This window comes from Antedon mediterranea, chromosome 8, assembly GCF_964355755.1.
Source record: "Antedon mediterranea chromosome 8, ecAntMedi1.1, whole genome shotgun sequence".
Taxonomy (NCBI): Eukaryota; Metazoa; Echinodermata; class Crinoidea; order Comatulida; family Antedonidae; genus Antedon; species Antedon mediterranea.
In genome coordinates this window covers 28,458,170-28,477,544 of record NC_092677.1, presented here as the reverse complement: position 1 = coordinate 28,477,544, position 19,375 = coordinate 28,458,170, and the positions used below count along the sequence as shown (strand labels likewise).

At 33.0% G+C, this 19,375-nt stretch overlaps 1 protein-coding gene across 3 annotated transcripts; it reads right to left on the bottom strand.

Annotated features, from left to right (window-relative positions):
- Positions 1-1,115: 1,115 nt before the first annotated feature.
- LOC140057105 (pre-mRNA-splicing factor ATP-dependent RNA helicase PRP16-like) lies at positions 1,116-19,349 on the bottom strand. 3 transcript variants are annotated; one of them, XM_072102645.1, is made up of 23 exons: positions 19,287-19,349; positions 18,472-18,781; positions 18,194-18,342; positions 15,901-16,080; positions 15,382-15,604; positions 15,036-15,136; positions 13,083-13,132; positions 12,843-12,998; positions 12,486-12,671; positions 11,841-12,227; positions 9,277-9,438; positions 9,024-9,170; positions 8,839-8,937; positions 8,176-8,350; positions 6,422-6,577; positions 5,641-5,788; positions 3,409-3,571; positions 3,134-3,298; positions 2,905-3,053; positions 2,625-2,814; positions 2,393-2,518; positions 1,828-2,045; positions 1,116-1,532 (listed from the first exon to the last, which is right to left on the bottom strand). In XM_072102645.1, exons 2-23 carry the CDS (start codon positions 18,720-18,722, stop codon positions 1,454-1,456), a joined length of 3,660 nt encoding a protein of 1,219 aa, XP_071958746.1. In that variant the 5' UTR covers positions 18,723-18,781; positions 19,287-19,349; the 3' UTR covers positions 1,116-1,453. The 3 variants fall into 3 exon arrangements, with proteins under 3 accessions (XP_071958746.1, XP_071958747.1, XP_071958748.1); XM_072102646.1 differs by having other exon boundaries at positions 19,309-19,328; XM_072102647.1 differs by lacking the exons at positions 1,116-1,532; positions 1,828-2,045; positions 2,393-2,518 and having other exon boundaries at positions 2,678-2,814; positions 2,905-3,004.
- Between the last annotated feature and the right edge of the window lie 26 nt (positions 19,350-19,375).

Below are 19,375 nucleotides of genomic sequence, written 5' to 3'. Positions count from 1 at the left end.
GAGGTTGAGGAACCAAATACCAATACAGGATGGTTTTAGATACTTTAAACCATGGACCTTTACATTAGTCCATTAACGGTTAGACATCAGTCTGAGGTTGAGGAACCAAATAACCATACAGGATGGTTTTAGATACTTTAAACCATGAACCTATAAATTAGTCCATTAATGGTTAGACATCAGTCTGAGCTTGAGGAACCAAATACCAATACAGGATGGTTTAGATACTTTAGACCATGGACCTATAAATTAGTCCATTAATGGTTAGACATCAGTCTGAGCTTGAGGAACCAAATACCAATACAGGATGGTTTAGATACTTTAGACCATGGACCTTTACATTAGTCCATTAATGGTTAGACATCAGTCTGAGGTTGAGGAACCAAATACCCACACAGGATGGTTTAGATACTTTAGACCATGGACCTATAAATTAGTCCATTAATGGTTAGACATCAGTCTGAGCTTGAGGAACCAAATACCAATACAGGATGGTTTAGATACTTTAGACCATGGACCTTTACATTAGTCCATTAATGGTTAGACATCAGTCTGAGGTTGAGGAACCAAATACCCACACAGGATGGTTTAGATACTTTAGACCATGGACCTATACATTAGTCCATTAATGGTTAGACATCAGTCTGAGGTTGAGGAACCAAATACCAATACAGGATGGTTTTAGATACTTTAAACCATGGACCTTTACATTAGTCCATTAATGGTTAGACATCAGTCTGAGGTTGAGGAACCAAATACCAATACAGGATGGTTTTAGATACTTTAAACCATGGACCTTTACATTAGTCCATTAATGGTTAGACATCAGTCTGAGGTTGAGGAACCAAATACCCACACAGGATGGTTTAGATACTTTAGACCATGGACCTATACATTAGTCCATTAATGGTTAGACATCAGTCTGAGGTTGAGGAACCAAATAACCAATACAGGATGGTTTTAGATACTTTAAACCATGGACCTTTACATTAGTCCATTAATGGTTAGACATCAGTCTGAGGTTGAGGAACCAAATACCAATACAGGATGGTTTTAGATACTTTAAACCATGGACCTTTACATTAGTCCATTAATGGTTAGACATCAGTCTGAGGTCCTTCCACATTAGAATACATTCCTTGATCATTGGCAATTGATTGATTTTATGCAATACCACAAACAAACAAACCAAAAGTTTTATTTTGCCATTAACTACTGTATATTATTCCAACATTCTCTGGAAGATACAATTTAAGTACTACCTGTGTTCATGTGTAGTATGTACAGGTGGTAACCCAATAAATCATTCCCTTCATTCATCTCTACAATTCAACAATGGACCTCAATGGTCATGATTTTTCCACAATTCATTTGTGCTTATTATAAAAGTTAAATTGGTAGTTTTTGTATTTTAAATTGTTATTATTCATAAGTGAGACTTATCACCGAGTTTTCACAGACCAAATGAAGACGGGGTTTTTTTTCTTTGTGGCGTACCAACACCTTTTCTTCCTGGTGTAGATATTTGCATTCTGGAAAAGCAGAAATATTATAAACTTATATTTTAGCCACATGGACGAAGTAATATACTGTACCTTTATGATGCATTTAAGAACAATCCACAAAAACAATCACTAAATGATTTATAATACTAAATTCTGAAAATAATAACATGTAGACTTAGGCCCTACACCACTGTCATTATGGTTGTGAATGAAATGAGATGTCAGGCACCTGGCAGTCTTAATTAGGATCTAATATTGTACTTTGAGTATTTTAATCTATCATACATATTTAGATAGAATTTCATATCTTAAAATAAATTACCGTTTAATGGAAGACTTTCTCTGAAATTCTTCTTCTTCTTTTCGTGTCTTAATCTCTTCTGAAGCAGCTGCCATTTGATCTTCCATATCTACTAAATTTTCCTTGGCTTCTTTACGATTCTCAGATCGTGATTTGCCTGCTTCCTTAACGCTGTAGAACATTGGACCCAATTCTGCTAACCAATGTCCATCTACAGATGTCACACACTGCATGTATTCCTACAATAATCACATAAATCAGTTTATATCAGCATGCAACCTAACATTTATTAACAATGAAATATTATCTATACATTACATCTAAAATAATGAAGAAATCATATTGTTGGGGTATCTATATAAAAGAACACTTTCTTTTCAAGAAAAGTATATGGAGGAATTAGATGATTTCCCATTGTAGACAACACCTATAAGGCAAACACCCTAGTGCGGACACATCCTAAACAGACAATTTCCTTCTTAAGCAGGCAGCATGTAGTAATCAGACAATGCTGCATATTATATAATTAATACCATTATAACATAGACTAAATTCTACAATCAATATTTACAGAATAAGCATTTACCTTGGACGTCATGACCAATTCATGATAGACGATGTAATCAGGAGTATATCCCATTCCAAACAAAGCACTTGTTGGGTGTAAATGACATGGCATACCAGTTCGAACATTGGCATACTCTCCAATTCCCTTCAAACAAACAATATTTAATTTATACTTGCTTCACTTGTTGGAAGAAAACTTTATATGAACATTTGATTTCACCATGCAAACCTTCAAACAATATATAGTATACCTTTAATTTGGCTGCTTGGTGAAAGAATGCAGAACAGATACATTTTCTAATAATATCCCAGCCAGTACCACATGATATTAGGTCCATATGTTGCTGATCCATGATATCTTTTAACTGTTGTCTTACTTCACGAACTTTACGCATTGCTTTCACATGTATAAAATGGTCACTACACCAGCCTGATGAATAACTAAAAAAATATTGAAAAATTTTGTTTAACTGCAATACATTTTGAAAAGAAATTTTATGTTTTAAGTAAAATGAATATGCTTTACAGTACCTGTGTTGCTTCCATTGTTGGTAAACATTTAAGTATGTAAGATGATCACTTTCTGGAACTGCAAATTTCTCCCTTGCTTGATCACTATCCTCTTCTCGTCCTTTGGGTCGAAAGAAAATTGAAGGAACTGACAGCATAGAAACTATAATCTAAAAGAAAGTATAACATATTTAGACATTGTGCCAACTACTGTTGAAATGATTTCAACATTAACAAACAAACAACTTACTAAGGCTTCAGCACTACATTCCATTTGACAAGCTACTATAAGCATCTTGGAAAGTGCAGGATCAAGTGGAAATTCAACCATCTGTCTACCAATTTGTGTCAAATTACCAGTGTTATCTAATGCACCAAGAATCCATAGCTGATACATTGAATTCAACATATTGTCCTGAAAATAACAGTATTGTTAAAATTCAACATATACAAAACATGTAAAATGCAATACCATTATAAAAAATACAGAAAATAGTTAATTTACAGAAAAGTAGATCTACATACTTGTGGTGGAGGGTCCATGAAATGAAATTGTAAAAGATCTTGAACGCCTAAAGATTTCAACAGCAAAACAACATTTGCTAAATTTGTTCTTTGGATTTCTGGAACAGTTGTTCTTAGGAGTTCTTTTTTGTATGCTGTTTCAGTGTAAAGACGATAACACTGCCTAAAAAGAAAAGAATGCATTGTAAAGACGATAACTGAACACAAAGAAAAGAATGCAGTGAAGTGTAAAGACGATAACTGAACACAAAGAAACGAATGTAGTAAAGTGTAAAGACGATAACTGAACACAAAGAAAAGAATGTAGTAAAGTGTAAGGACGATAACTGAACACAAAGAAAAGAATGCAGTAAAGTGTAAAGACGATAACTGAACACAAAGAAAAGAATGAAGTAAAGTGTAAGGACGATAACTGAACACAAAGAAAAGAATGCAGTAAAGTGTAAAGACGATAACTGAACACAAAGAAAAGAATGCAGTAAAGTGTAAAGACGATAACTGAACACAAAGAAAAGAATGCAGTAAAGCGTAAAGACGATAACTGAACACAAAGAAAAGAATGAAGTTAAGTGTAAGGACGATAACTGAACACAAAAAAAAGAATGCAGTAAAGTGTAAGGACGATAACTGAACACAAAGAAAAGAATGAAGTAAAGTGTAAAGACGATAACTGAACACAAAGAAAAGAATGCAGTAAAGTGTAAGGACGATAACTGAACACAAAGAAAAGAATGCAGTAAAGTGTAAAGACGATAACTGAACACAAAGAAAAGAATGCAGTAAAGTGTAAGGACGATAACTGAACACAAAGAAAAGAATGCAGTAAAGTGTAAGGACGATAACTGAACACAAAGAAAAGAATGAAGTAAAGTGTAAGGACGATAACTGAACACAAAGAAAAGAATGCAGTAAAGTGTAAAGACGATAACTGAACACAAAGAAAAGAATGAAGTAAAGTGTAAAGACGATAACTGAACACAAAGAAAAGAATGTAGTAAAGTGTAAAGACGATAACTGAACACAAAGAAAAGAATGCAGTAAAGTGTAAAGACGATAACTGAACACAAAGAAAAGAATGCAGTAAAGTGTAAAGACGATAACTGAACACAAAGAAAAGAATGTAGTAAAGTGTAAGGACGATAACTGAACACAAAGAAAAGAATGTAGTAAAGTGTAAAGACGATAACTGAACACAAAGAAAAGAATGCAGTAAAGTGTAAAGACGATAACTGAACACAAAGAAAAGAATGCAGTAAAGTGTAAGGACGATAACTGAACACAAAGAAAAGAATGTAGTAAAGTGTAAGGACGATAACTGAACACAAAGAAAAGAATGCAGTAAAGTGTAAGGACGATAACTGAACACAAAGAAAAGAATGCAGTAAAGTGTAAAGACGATAACTGAACACAAAGAAAAGAATGCAGTAAAGTGTAAAGACGATAACTGAACACAAAGAAAAGAATGAAGTAAAGTGTAAAGACGATAACTGAACACAAAGAAAAGAATGCAGTAAAGTGTAAAGACGATAACTGAACACAAAGAAAAGAATGCAGTAAAGTGTAAAGACGATAACTGAACACAAAGAAAAGAATGCAGTAAAGTGTAAAGACGATAACTGAACACAAAGAAAAGAATGCAGTAAAGTGTAAGGACGATAACTGAACACAAAGAAAAGAATGCAGTAAAGTGTAAAGACGATAACTGAACACAAAGAAAAGAATGAAGTAAAGTGTAAAGACGATAACTGAACACAAAGAAAAGAATGTAGTAAAGTGTAAAGACGATAACTGAACACAAAGAAAAGAATGTAGTAAAGTGTAAAGATGATAACTGAACACAAAGAAAAGAATGCAGTAAAGTGTAAGGACGATAACTGAACACAAAGAAAAGAATGCAGTAAAGTGTAAAGACGATAACTGAACACAAAGAAAAGAATGCAGTAAAGTGTAAAGACGATAACTGAACACAAAGAAAAGAATGTAGTAAAGTGTAAAGACGATAACTGAACACAAAGAAAAGAATGCAGTAAAGTGTAAAGACGATAACTGAACACAAAGAAAAGAATGTAGTAAAGTGTAAAGACAATAACTGAACACAAAGAAAAGAATGTAGTAAAGTGTAAAGACGATAACTGAACACAAAGAAAAGAATGCAGTAAAGTGTAAAGACGATAACTGAACACAAAGAATAGAATGCAGTGTAAGTGTAAAAAATGAGTGAAATTAATTTACCCTGGTCCAGTCCTGCCAGCTCTTCCAGATCGTTGTCTAGCATTTGCTTGACTGATTGGATATATTTGAAGGGCATCCATACCGATTCTAGGATTATAAACTTTAAGCTTACAAAATCCTGAATCAACCACAAACATGATACCATCAACTAAAATAAAAGTAAACTAATTGTAATAAATATACAGGGTGTGGCTGCTTTATTTTGTAGGCTTGTACATTATATGTTGCCATTCCTTATAAATGGGGGTTTTGTCAATGAATAGATGGATTTGTAGGCTTGTACATTATATGTTGCCATTCCTTATAAATGGGGGTTTTGTCAATGAATAGATGGATAATAGGGCACTTTAGTACCAGGAATGTATAATTTAATACTAAATAGTTTCTTACTGAGCATGCATTGATTGAAGAGTGATGAAATTGTGTGCAATAAAATGTAATGAATCAATGAATAATTTTACATGTAAGTGAAGTCTCAGCAGTATTGGTTGCAATAAAATGTAATGAATCAATGAATATTTTTACCTGTAAGTGAAGTCTCAGCAATATTGGTTGCAATAAAATGTAATGAATCAATGAATACTTTTACCTGAAAGTGAAGTCTCAGCAGTATTGGTTGCAATAAAATGTAATGAATCAATGAATACTTTTACCTGTAAGTGAAGTCTCAGCAATATTGGTTGGAATAAAATGTAATGAATCAATGAATACTTTTACCTGTAAGTGAAGTCTCAGCAATATTGGTTGCAATAAAATGTAATGAATCAATGAATACTTTTACCTGTAAGTGAAGTCTCAGCAATATTGGTTGCAACAATACATTTTCTGACATCACCTGGAGCTTTTTGAAATATCTTTGCTTGAAGATCAGATGGAAGTTGAGAATAAATTGGCAAGATAGCCAATTGTGGGGCATCATCTAGTTCCCCAAGTCGCTCTAAAAAATAGCATATTGATTAGCATATCATATTCAACCATATAAGCAAGCTCTCTAAATGATGCCCGACAATTGGCAAGATAATCAATTGTGGGGCATCATCTAGTTCCCCAAGTCGCTCTAAAAGATAGCATATTGATTAGCATATCATATTCAACCACATAAGTAAGCTCTCTAAATGATGCCCGACAATTGGCAAGATAACCAATTGTGGGGCATCATCTAGTTCCCCAAGTCACTCTAAAAGATAGCATATTGATTAGCGAATCATATTCAACCATATAAGCAAGCTCTCTAAATGCCCCACAATTGGTTATCTTGCCAATTGTGGGGCATCATCTACTTCCCCAAGTCGCTCTAAAAGATAGCATATTGATTAGCATATCATATTCAACCATATAAGCAAGCTCTCTAAATGATGCCCGACAATTGGCAAGATAACCAATTGTGGGGCATCATCTAGTTCCCCAAGTCGCTCTAAAAGATAGCATATTGATTAGCATATCATATTCAACCATATAAGCAAGCTCTCTAAATGCCCCACAATTGGTTATCTTGCCAATTGTGGGGCATCATCTACTTCCCCAAGTCAAAATATCATATTCAACCATATAAGCAAGCTCTCTAAATGATGCCCGACAATTGGCAAGATAACCAATTGTGGGGCATCATCTAGTTCCCCAAGTCGCTCTAAAAGATAGCATATTGATTAGCGAATCATATTCAACCATATAAGCAAGCTCTCTAAATGCTGCCCCACAATTGGTTATCTTGCCAATTGTGGGGCATCATCTAGTTCCCCAAGTCGCTCTAAAAGATAGCATATTGATTAGCATATCATATTCAACCATATAAGCAAGCTCTCTAAATTCCCCACAATTGGTTATCTTGCCAATTGTGGGGCATCATCTAGTTCCCCAAGTCGCTCTAAAAGATAGCATATTGATTAGCATATCATATTCAACCATATAAGCAAGCTCTCTAAATGATGCCCGAAAATTGGCAAGATAACCAATTGTGGGGCATCATCTAGTTCCCCAAGTCGCTCTAAAAGATAGCATATTGATTAGCATATCATATTCAACCACATAAGTAAGCTCTCTAAATGATGCCCAACAATTAGCAAGATAGCCAATTGTGGGGCATCATCTAGTTCCCCAAGTCGCTCTAAAAGATAGCATATTGATTAGCATATCATATTCAACCACATAAGTAAGCTCTCTAAATGATGCCCGACAATTGGCAAGATAACCAATTGTGGGGCATCATCTAGTTCCCCAAGTCGATCTAAAAGATAGCATATTGATTAGCATATCATATTCAACCATATAAGCAAGCTCTCTAAATGCCCCACAACTGGTTTTCTTGCCAATTGTGGGGCATCATCTACTTCCCCAAGTCAAAATATCATATTCAACCAACCAACCAACCATATATTATAAGCAAGCTCTCTAAATACAGTGTTTCTAGTTAACACTAGCCTGACACTTTAATTAAGAGTAAATCAGGAAGATGATATTGTTGATCAGGTCAAGAAGCAAAAATATTTGTTATACTGTATTTAAAAAAATGGGTCACAATGAGAGTTGGTATTCTACCTGATATAAGATCACATGTTACTTCAATGTCTTCTTGTCCTGGCATGAATATAAGCATGTCCCCATGGCTACCTGTCAAATGTATCTGAAGGGCTTGTTTTACTGCAGAATCTACGTAATCTTCCACTACATTTTTACTAAACAGAACATCAACAGGAAAAGTTCGACCTGGTATCTAATAACATAAAGTGGAATATTGTAACTAGGACACTGTTTCAATGATGTTAATATAAATTAAAGCTTCTTCTTGACCTTCGATCTGGTATCTAATAACATAAAGTGGAATATTGTAACTAGGACTGTTTCAATGATGTTAATATAAATTAAAGCTTCTTCTTGACCTTCGATCTGGTATCTAATAACATAAAGTGGAATATTGTAACTAGGACACTGTTTTAATGATGTTAATATAAATTAAAGCTTCTTCTTGACCTTCGACCTGGTATCTAATAACATAAAGTGGAATATTGTAACTAGGACACTGTTTCAATGATGTTAATATAAATTAAAGCTTCTTCTTGACCGATTGTGAGTGGTTAGAAATGATTCCCTTTCATGTTCCACACTCTTCAGGGATCACCACCAATTGTAAAGGGATAGGAATATGATTGCATATTAAATATGAAATATAAGAAATTCAGTTCTAAAAAGCATGAAACTTACTTCAAAGACAGGAACATTTCCAAAAAAGTTTGCAAACTTTTGTGAATCCATAGTTGCGGAAGTAACTATTAACTTCAAATCATGTCTTCGGGCAACAACCTACAAAAAGAATGGAAGGCACGACAAGATATATTTCAAGAATTTCAAGGGATAACCATGTGCTTAAAATACACATTGATACTCACATCTCTTAATAATCCAAACAAAACATCTGTATTCAAAGAACGTTCATGTGCTTCATCCATAATAATAGCAGTGTAGTGATCTAAATCCGACTCTCGTAAGGATTCACGCAGAAGTATACCATCTGTCATATATTTGATTAAGGTCTTCTACTCAGAAATATAAAAAAAAAATTGTTTTTATTATCAAGAATAGAATTTAATAATATTCCTGTAAATATGTATTGAGAGAGCATATTATATATATTATAAGTACCTCATTGGTTACATCTTCAAAACGTATCGCATAACCAACTTCATCCCCTAAAGGTACACCCATCTCTTCACTGACACGTTTGGCAACCGACATGGCAGCAACACGCCTAGGTTGTGTGCATCCTATCATCCCATATCTACTATATCCATCCTCATGTAGGTACTAACAAAAGTAATTATAGTATTTAGGCTTATTTTCAAGGTGCAAGCATCCCATATCTACCATGTCCATCCTCATGTAGGTACTAACAAAAGTAATTATAGTATTTAGGCTTATTTTCAAGGTGCAAGCATCCCATATCTACCATGTCCATCCTCATGTAGGTACTAACAAAAGTAATTATAGTATTTAGGCTTATTTTCAAGGTGCAAGCATCCCATATCTACCATGTCCATCCTCATGTAGGTACTAACAAAAGTAATTATAGTATTTAGTCTTATTGTCAATGTGCAAGCATCCCATATCTACCATGTCCATCCTCATGTAGGTACTAACAAAAGTAATTATAGTATTTAGTCTTATTTTCAAGGTGCAAGCATCCCATATCTACCATGTCCATCCTCATGTAGGTACTAACAAAAGTAATTATAGTATTTAGTCTTATTTTCAAGGTGCAAGCATCCCATATCTACTATATCCATCCTCATGTAGGTACTAACAAAAGTAATTATAGTATTTAGTCTTATTTTCAAGGTGCAAGCATCCCATATCTACCATGTCCATCCTCATGTAGGTACTAACAAAGTAATTATAGTATTTAGTCTTATTTTCAAGGTGCAAGCATCCCATATCTACCATGTCCATCCTCATGTAGGTACTAACAAAAGTAATTATAGTATTTAGTCTTATTGTCAAGGTGCAAGCATCCCATATCTACCATGTCCATCCTCATGTAGGTACTAACAAAAGTAATTATAGTATTTAGTCTTATTTTCAAGGTGCAAGCATCCCATATCTACTATATCCATCCTCATGTAGGTACTAACAAAAGTAATTATAGTATTTAGTCTTATTGTCAAGGTGCAAGCATCCCATATCTACTATATCCATCCTCATGTAGGTACTAACAAAAGTAATTATAGTATTTAGTCTTATTGTCAAGGTGCAAGCATCCCATATCTACCATGTCCATCCTCATGTAGGTACTAACAAAGTAATTATAGTATTTAGTCTTATTGTCAAGGTGCAAGCATCCCATATCTACCATGTCCATCCTCATGTAGGTACTAACAAAGTAATTATAGTATTTAGTCTTATTGTCAAGGTGCAAGCATCCCATATCTACCATGTCCATCCTCATGTAGGTACTAACAAAGTAATTATAGTATTTAGTCTTATTTTCAAGGTGCAAGCATCCCATATCTACCATGTCCATCCTCATGTAGGTACTAACAAAGTAATTATAGTATTTAGTCTTATTTTCAAGGTGCAAGCATCCCATATCTACCATGTCCATCCTCATGTAGGTACTAACAAAAGTAATTATAGTATTTAGTCTTATTTTCAAGGTGCAAGCATCCCATATCTACCATGTCCATCCTCATGTAGGTACTAACAAAAGTAATTATAGTATTTAGTCTTATTTTCAAGGTGCAAGCATCCCATATCTACCATGTCCATCCTCATGTAGGTACTAACAAAAGTAATTATAGTATTTAGTCTTATTTTCAAGGTGCAAGCATCCCATATCTACCATGTCCATCCTCATGTAGGTACTAACAAAAGTAATTATAGTATTTAGTCTTATTTTCAAGGTGCAAGCATCCCATATCTACCATGTCCATCCTCATGTAGGTACTAACAAAGTAATTATAGTATTTAGTCTTATTTTCAAGGTGCAAGCATCCCATATCTACCATGTCCATCCTCATGTAGGTACTAACAAAAGTAATTATAGTATTTAGGCTTATTTTCAAGGTGCAAGCATCCCATATCTACCATGTCCATCCTCATGTAGGTACTAACAAAGTAATTATAGTATTTAGTCTTATTTTCAAGGTGCAAGCATCCCATATCTACCATGTCCATCCTCATGTAGGTACTAACAAAAGTAATTATAGTATTTAGGCTTATTTTCAAGGTGCAAGTATCCCATATCTACCATGTCCATCCTCATGTAGGTACTAACAAAGTAATTATAGTATTTAGTCTTATTTTCAAGGTGCAAGCATCCCATATCTACCATGTCCATCCTCATGTAGGTACTAACAAAAGTAATTATAGTATTTAGGCTTATTTTCAAGGTGCAAGTATCCCATATCTACCATGTCCATCCTCATGTAGGTACTAACAAAGTAATTATAGTATTTAGGCTTATTTTCAAGGTGCAAGCATCCCATATCTACCATGTCCATCCTCATGTAGGTACTAACAAAGTAATTATAGTATTTAGTCTTATTTTCAAGGTGCAAGCATCCCATATCTACCATGTCCATCCTCATGTAGGTACTAACAAAAGTAATTATAGTATTTAGTCTTATTTTCAAGGTGCAAGCATCAGTTAAATTACCTGATCTTGGTATTATGTCTAGCAAAAATTAAATACATTATAAATGTTTACACACCTGAGTTAATTGTGTGGTTTTGCCAGAGCCTGTTTCACCAACTATTATGACAACATTGTTATCGCGTATAATATTCAAAAGCTCTTGTCTAACAGCAAATATGGGTAAATATTCCCGTTGTTGACGCAGTGATTTATGTTTAGCAAAGTCACTTGCTGCCTCTGTTTTGTCTTTCATATGTTCAGCAAACTTTTGATTAGTTTTGTAATCCACATCACCTTCTTTATCTTGTTCTTGGGTTTTCTTAATACCCATTATGTTACCTAGTTTAGTTCCAGCCAGCTCCCAGTCTTTGTGCTGGGCCTTTTTACGTTCTTTTTGTTCTCTGTGTTTTCTTACTGCCATTGACCCTTTCCTAGAAATCACAGCCATATCAGATGTTCCATCCTATTGTTATGTAAATAGCAAACAATTCTTAATAAATACCAACTACTAAACAAGTATTATGTTATTTTTTTTTTTTATTTATTTATTCAGGTATAAAAAGATTACAAGTAGCCGCATGGCTAAAAACGTTGTAAGTACTGTACATTAATACATAACAAATAGAAATGGCAATAAAACGATTAAAAAGGTACAACAATATAGCTCTGTATGAACTATTGTTTAATATCAATTGTTGTACAAATAGGATACATTACTTACCTTAAGTGGTACAACTGGTTCAGGTTGCTTAGTAAATACAATTCTGCCATCTAAGAATGGAGGTACTATGTTATGTACAAGGAGGTGGACCTTGTTAACATTTTCTTCTTCAAAATCTTCATCATATTGAACACGATGTACAACACCACTGGTGATCATTCGATTTGTTTCCCATTTCTCTACATCCTTTAAATAAAAAATAAAACTGTTCACATACCTATATTATTATTTGTTTGTAAAGGTATCAATGTATTCCTAGACTTGATTCCTATATTTAATCAATTAATGAAATTGTAAAAATCTAAATAAGATGACTAAATAAAGTTGATTACTGTATGAATATTGAATACAAGATACCTTATTGATTTGTCTTTGTCTTTCAGACATCCTCTTTGTAGCATGTTTTTGCATTTCACTCTCTTTCTTTTGAACATACTCTTCAGGTAAAGATGCAAATGGATTATTGGTATCATCCATACCTTCATCCATACCATACCATTGCCTATCAAGTCTCTATAAAGAGTGAGGAGTGGAGCAATATAGTAAACAAATAAGTTACATCTTTATGTATAACAATTATGATGTCATTTAACCAACCTTTTGTTCTTCCGCCCATTCAAATTTGTCTGCTTTTTTAAAATCATCATCTGAAATGTTAATGTTTAAACATAATTTCTATTTCTATGTATATTTTATATGCATATGACAATAAATGGAAGTAATTTTCCACTGATGAATGAATATAAATTTTTCTCATAGATCAACATTTCTATTCTTTCATATTGTATATTGAATTTTATTTTTTTTTAATTTAATTTTTTTAAACGCATTGAGAACTCTTGAGCGTTACAGAAATTTATTTTATTTCATTTCAAGCACGACACAATAAAGTAAAATTGTAACATTGTAAAACAAAGAAATGAAACAGGGACAACCACAAAACAAGCCAAACAGCTTTTACAACCAGTGGTGCCCTAAAATGAAAGAAAAACAAAAATATATATAAGATGAAATATAAAGGTTATAATATACAAAAGCGAATAGAGTTCCAGAAGAGACAACATTTATAATTAAAAAAAATAATAATGTTCCTAATTAGTGCACTATCTATATTATTATTATTATTGTAAGGGTTAGGGATTAAACACTGCCTGTACCTTAGTTAGTTTGGTCAATGTTTGGGTAAAAAACATTGGTCACAGAGACAATCCCCTACTCTTTTCTAATAGTGTACTGTATTAAGTTCTTTAATGTGCACTATATGTACAGTGTTTACGAAAGACTTGGCCAAAAGAGGACCTAAAGAAGATTGTTCTTATGTCTGATATTTCCCAGCATTCTCTACACAGATGTCCACTAAATTATATTTTTTATTGAAAAAAAAGGAGTCAACAAAATAGCTTTCACTAGTCAATGGTTTACCTATAATATAATTACAATGGTTTACCTATAATATAATTACAATGGTTTACCTATAATATAATTACAATGGTTTACCTATAATATAATTACAATGGTTTACCTATAATATAATTACAATGGTTTACCTATAATATAATTACAATGGTTTACCTATAATATAATTACAATGGTTTACCTATAATATAATTACAATGGTTTACCTATAATATAATTACAATGGTTTACCTATAATATAATTACAATGGTTTACCTATAATATAATTACAATGGTTTACCTATAATATAATTACAATGGTTTACCTATAATATAATTACAATGGTTTACCTATAATATAATTACAATGGTTTACCTATAATATAATTACAATGGTTTACCTATAATATAATTACAATGGTTTACCTATAATATAATTACAATGGTTTACCTATAATATAATTACAATGGTTTACCTATAATATAATTACAATGGTTTACCTATAATATAATTACAATGGTTTACCTATAATATAATTACAATGGTTTACCTATAATATAATTACAATGGTTTACCTATAATATAATTACAATGGTTTACCTATAATATAATTACAATGGTTTACCTATAATATAATTACAATGGTTTACCTATAATATAATTACAATGGTTTACCTATAATATAATTACAATGGTTTACCTATAATATAATTACAATGGTTTACCTATAATATAATTACAATGGTTTACCTATAATATAATTACAATGGTTTACCTATAATATAATTACAATGGTTTACCTATAATATAATTACAATGGTTTACCTATAATATAATTACAATGGTTTACCTATAATATAATTACAATGGTTTACCTATAATATAATTACAATGGTTTACCTATAATATAATTACAATGGTTTACCTATAATATAATTACAATGGTTTACCTATAATATAATTACAATGGTTTACCTATAATATAATTACAATGGTTTACCTATAATATAATTACAAATATTATTATTTCTTATTCTTTATTAACAACTGGGGAACAGTGTCCATATATATATATATATGCAATATAGTAACAAACTTAGATAACATTATGAACAATAAAATATTATATTAAGATAAACTCTGTGATACATACCTTTACTGTATGGTGTTAATCCTGATTTCTTTCGGTTATCAGCCCATGAATTGTACTTGTAACTTGGCGTCAACAGGGGTGTATCAGACTCAACAAGATGTCTGCAAGATAACATAATGCACCATTTTCAATATGTGAAACTGTAAACTTAATTTATTTAATAAACCTTAATAAACTGGATTAATTTCTTGATAAAATTGGGTATATCTGGTATACAATTTTACAATTTAAAATTTCAAGATAAAGAGAAAATGATGACACACTTTTTCGTAAACACAAGTTAAATAATAAGCAATTAAAAAAAATGTTTTAATAAAAATAGGATCAAATTAAAAATGATGAAAACCTTTTTTTATTGTCCGATCTTTTATTGCCTTTTTTATCTTCTCTACGCCTCTCTGATCGTGGCCAGTCGAACTCTCCCTTGCTCCTTTGATCCCTACGCCTCTCTGATCGTGGTGTGTCAAAATCTCCTTTGCTTCTTTCAGGTGTTGGAAAATCCCAATCTGAGGCTTTGCGAGTAACATCATCTTCATCTTCCCAACTTGTTCTTGATGGTGTTACAATACCTAATAACATACACCTTTATTCACAATGTGATTCAATTAACTGTAATTGTTCCTTAATATTTATTCATCCATACAATTACAATATATTACTTAGAGTGGTGGAGGATTCAATCCTCCTTCTATCTGGTATCTCCTTCGTTCTTTTTGTCATTTTTATCAGAATAACGTATTAATTGTTCGATAACAAATGTGACATCTTAGTCAAACTTTGTGAGAACACTTGAGTTTGAAGAAATAACATAACCTACACCAATTACAACTTTATTTTATTACCGTTCATATTAATTTACAAATACCTCTAGACATGCGTGGAGTTGCAATTTCATCTCTTTCATTATATTCTTCATTTCTGTGGCTGTACCTCTCACTTCTATGACTATATCCTTCACTTCTTTCACTATCTTTTTTGCTTCTACTTTTGGAGCGGTAATGTTTTCCCTTATATTCTTTTTCTGTTCGTCGATATCTGTCTTCTTCTAAAGTATAAAAGTTTTGTATAAATAATTTAAGGTCACAAACTACATTTTATGTAAAAATAAATACTACATGGACCTGTATAATTTTCAGTGAAAATACCAGGTCTCCACAATTTGTATTAACGGATTCTGCCAAAAAGGAAAGACAATTAGCTAAGCTAGGCCTAAGACCGTCCACGAGAGGGCATTCGACGAGTAGAGGTAGTGCATTGTTTCTGTCTTTTTTATCATGAATAACCATACAACCTACATTTAAGACAAGGAATGACCTGTTTTAATGTTTTTAAAGTAATATACCATTATTTTTACAAAACATAACAAATTGTAGGTGTCTAGTGTCTTTAAATATAAATTTGTATTTCCAATAATTATAATGTGTATGTCAACTAACAAATGTAATCTATATCTATATTATAAGTGAGAGAGTTTGTCTGTCTGTATGTTTGTTTGTTCATTAAACAAATTTTTGTTACTGCACGTAACCTAACATATATCGGGTATCAAAATGACCGCAATTGTACTGGGAATGTTCTAAACTATATTTCAACATCATCCGCCATCTAGGATGCAAGTGAGGGGCCAAAATGTGGTGAAAATGGACCACTTTTTCCCACTTTCGATGTTTGTTCGTTATACAAATTTCTGTTTCTGCATGTAACCATACATATGGGGTATCAAAATAATCGCCATTGTACCGGGATGGTTTTAAACTACATTTCAAAAAGTCCGGGGATTTAGTGGGAGAGGGGGTTGGGAGATAGGGTGTGAGAGTTGGGGTTCAGGGGATAGTGCGGATTTTGCTTAGGCTAGGGATGGTAGGCTAAAGAACCTAAATATTTTAAGTATTGAAGATATATTTAAAGTGTATAGACTCACATTAGGTTTTAAAATAATGCATGGCCTCTGTCCATCATCCTTTAATGAGTTTGTGAGATCAAGTGAGAGGTGTGAAGGGCGGTTAATACATTGGAAGGCAAAGACCAATACATTTTTAAATTCATCGTTTGTTATTTTCCCTAGATTATGGGAGCAACTTCCCAATGAAATTAAACAATGTGCTACAATTTCAGACTTTTAAGCCCAACTCATCAAACATTTGATCTCAAAATATTAAGTTGTAATTGTTTATATTGTTTATTTAATGCAGCTTATTTTTAATTGGTGTATCTCATTATTACTTTGTTTTGTTTTATTTTGACTTAATTTGTGCTACTTAGTTTTGTTATTTTTGTATTTTATAAGTAATGATGGAGTAAGAGCAGTTTTCTGTTTGGGCTCATGCCTATTACTTGCTCCTGGCAAGATGAATTGTAAAATGTACTTTATGAACTTTTGCCGAATAAATATTATTATAAATATTATATTATTATATCAAATTGACCAGAACTGTGGTAGGAAATTGTTATTATTTTAATTATCACTGGGAAGGGGCTGGGAGTTTAGGGTGGGGATGTAAGCCTATCACCATGACTGAAACTGAACTGGGAATGTTTTAAACTACATTTGAAAACTGCCACTGAGGGATTATGGGTTGAGAGTGATGGCTAAAATTATTAGTACTGGAACCGTCTAAACACATCACCCAATATCTGGGGTGTGTTGGGAGGGAGGAGGGGAGCGTAATGAAGTATATGATTGGAATTGTACTAGGAAAAGTTACTACATTTGAACTGTTCTGGGATAGAGTTAAGGTTAGTTAATTGTGGCTGGGATGGTTAGAGGAGAAAGAAGGCTGGGGGGGCCGCAATACCAAAATTAGATATTTTAATTATCAGCCAATATGACACCTATTCATTTACACAGTTTACAACGTACTTAAACCATAGGCATATCATAGCTATGTATACCCCTCTCATTTTGAAGCTACAGTTAAATTGAATTTGTCGTGGGAAGAAGAGAAAGAAAGAGTGTGGGTTGTTATTGAAGAGGGGTGTGGGGTGTTATTGAAGAGGGGTGTGGGGTGTTATTGAAGAGGGGTGGGTGTTGTTGAAGAGGGGTGGGGGTTGGTGAGTATAGGGAGATACTGGAGTCGGGGGTTATGTACTGAGAAGGCTTTAAATTAATTTTGAAACCCGCCCTGGGGCGGGTATAATTGCTAGTATTGTATAATTACCCATTTTCCTTTTATCCTTCCTTTCATTTTTTGATGATGCATACACTCCTCCTCGTTTCCTATCATCTCTCATACGCTTCTTTTCTATTGCTTCTTCACTCACTCCACCAGTGTGTGATGGCGTTTCAATATGTGCTGAACGATAATGCCTAAAATCAATATATTCACATATCATGTCCTAACTCCATAATAACTTATTTACAAGATTCTCAAGTAAGTTTTGATCTCTGTTGAGCAAAAAAACGAGATAAATATGAGGAAAAATAAATTTATCAAACCTCTTCACAACTGATGTAGGCAGATTTTTGTTATCCTGTTCATAATGGTCACTATCACTTCTTCTGATTGATTTTTTACCATCTTTCAACTTATCTTCAGTTTTAATTCGCTTACAGGCAGCTAAAGTATCAAGTCCAAGTCTTGATTTGCTGGGTAATGGTGGTTTAAAAGTTGATTTTTTAATGAATAAACCACTTGATTGGTTTGACACCAACAGGCCTTCTAAACAATGTACAGGTTGTTCATCCATACTGGAATTAGAATGAGAGCTGTTCTGTAGGCCTAGTTGGCGCTTTTTTGGCTCTGGCTCTGCATAGAAACAAAAACATTGTACCACTCATGATGTTTGGGTTAGTTAGTTAGTGTGCGAGAAACACACGTCTTTTAGCTAGCATAAAGCCATAGGCTATATAGCCAGTATGAGGCTCTAGCAGTAGCTAGTAAAATCATCAATTACAATTTATATTATTAAGTTAATTAAGAATTTATTTAGGGTTATTTATTTATTTACTTTTTATGTGATTCTGATTGTCATTCATAAAAAGACCTTTCTAAAAATGTGTGTTATCCAATCCAGTTAGTTGGTGTCGATAAATAAGGTGGGTGCGAAACTGCAATACACGTCGTAAGAGGGGCCAGCCAGCAAGTCCTCCTTTCTAGCTAGCCTACTAGCTAGCTAGCTAAGCTAGCCTACAGTACTAAGCTATAAATAGAGACCTCTCTAAACTACTACTACTGGAAACTTTGGAAAATTAGCTAGCCTGGCTCGCCCCTACATGGTCCATATTTCGAATAAAAAATAACTGGAAAAAACCTTTATTTATTAAGCCTATTACCCTAGTTAGGCCTAGCTAGTAAACACCAAACGGTTGATTACTGTTTTTTTCATCTGACAATTCTACA

Bases quoted from the DNA above. Each gene is read 5' to 3' on its own strand.
- LOC140057105 (XM_072102645.1), bottom strand. From the start codon at position 18,722: ATGGATGAACAACCTGTACATTGTTTAGAAGGCCTGTTGGTGTCAAAC. The intron at 13,133-15,035 runs GTATGTATCACA...TTAACATTTCAG, and splicing joins ATTAACACCATACAGTAAAG to ATGATGATTTTAAAAAAGCA. The intron at 5,789-6,421 runs GTAAAAGTATTC...CTTTTATTTTAG, and splicing joins TGCTGAGACTTCACTTACAG to TTGATGGTATCATGTTTGTG.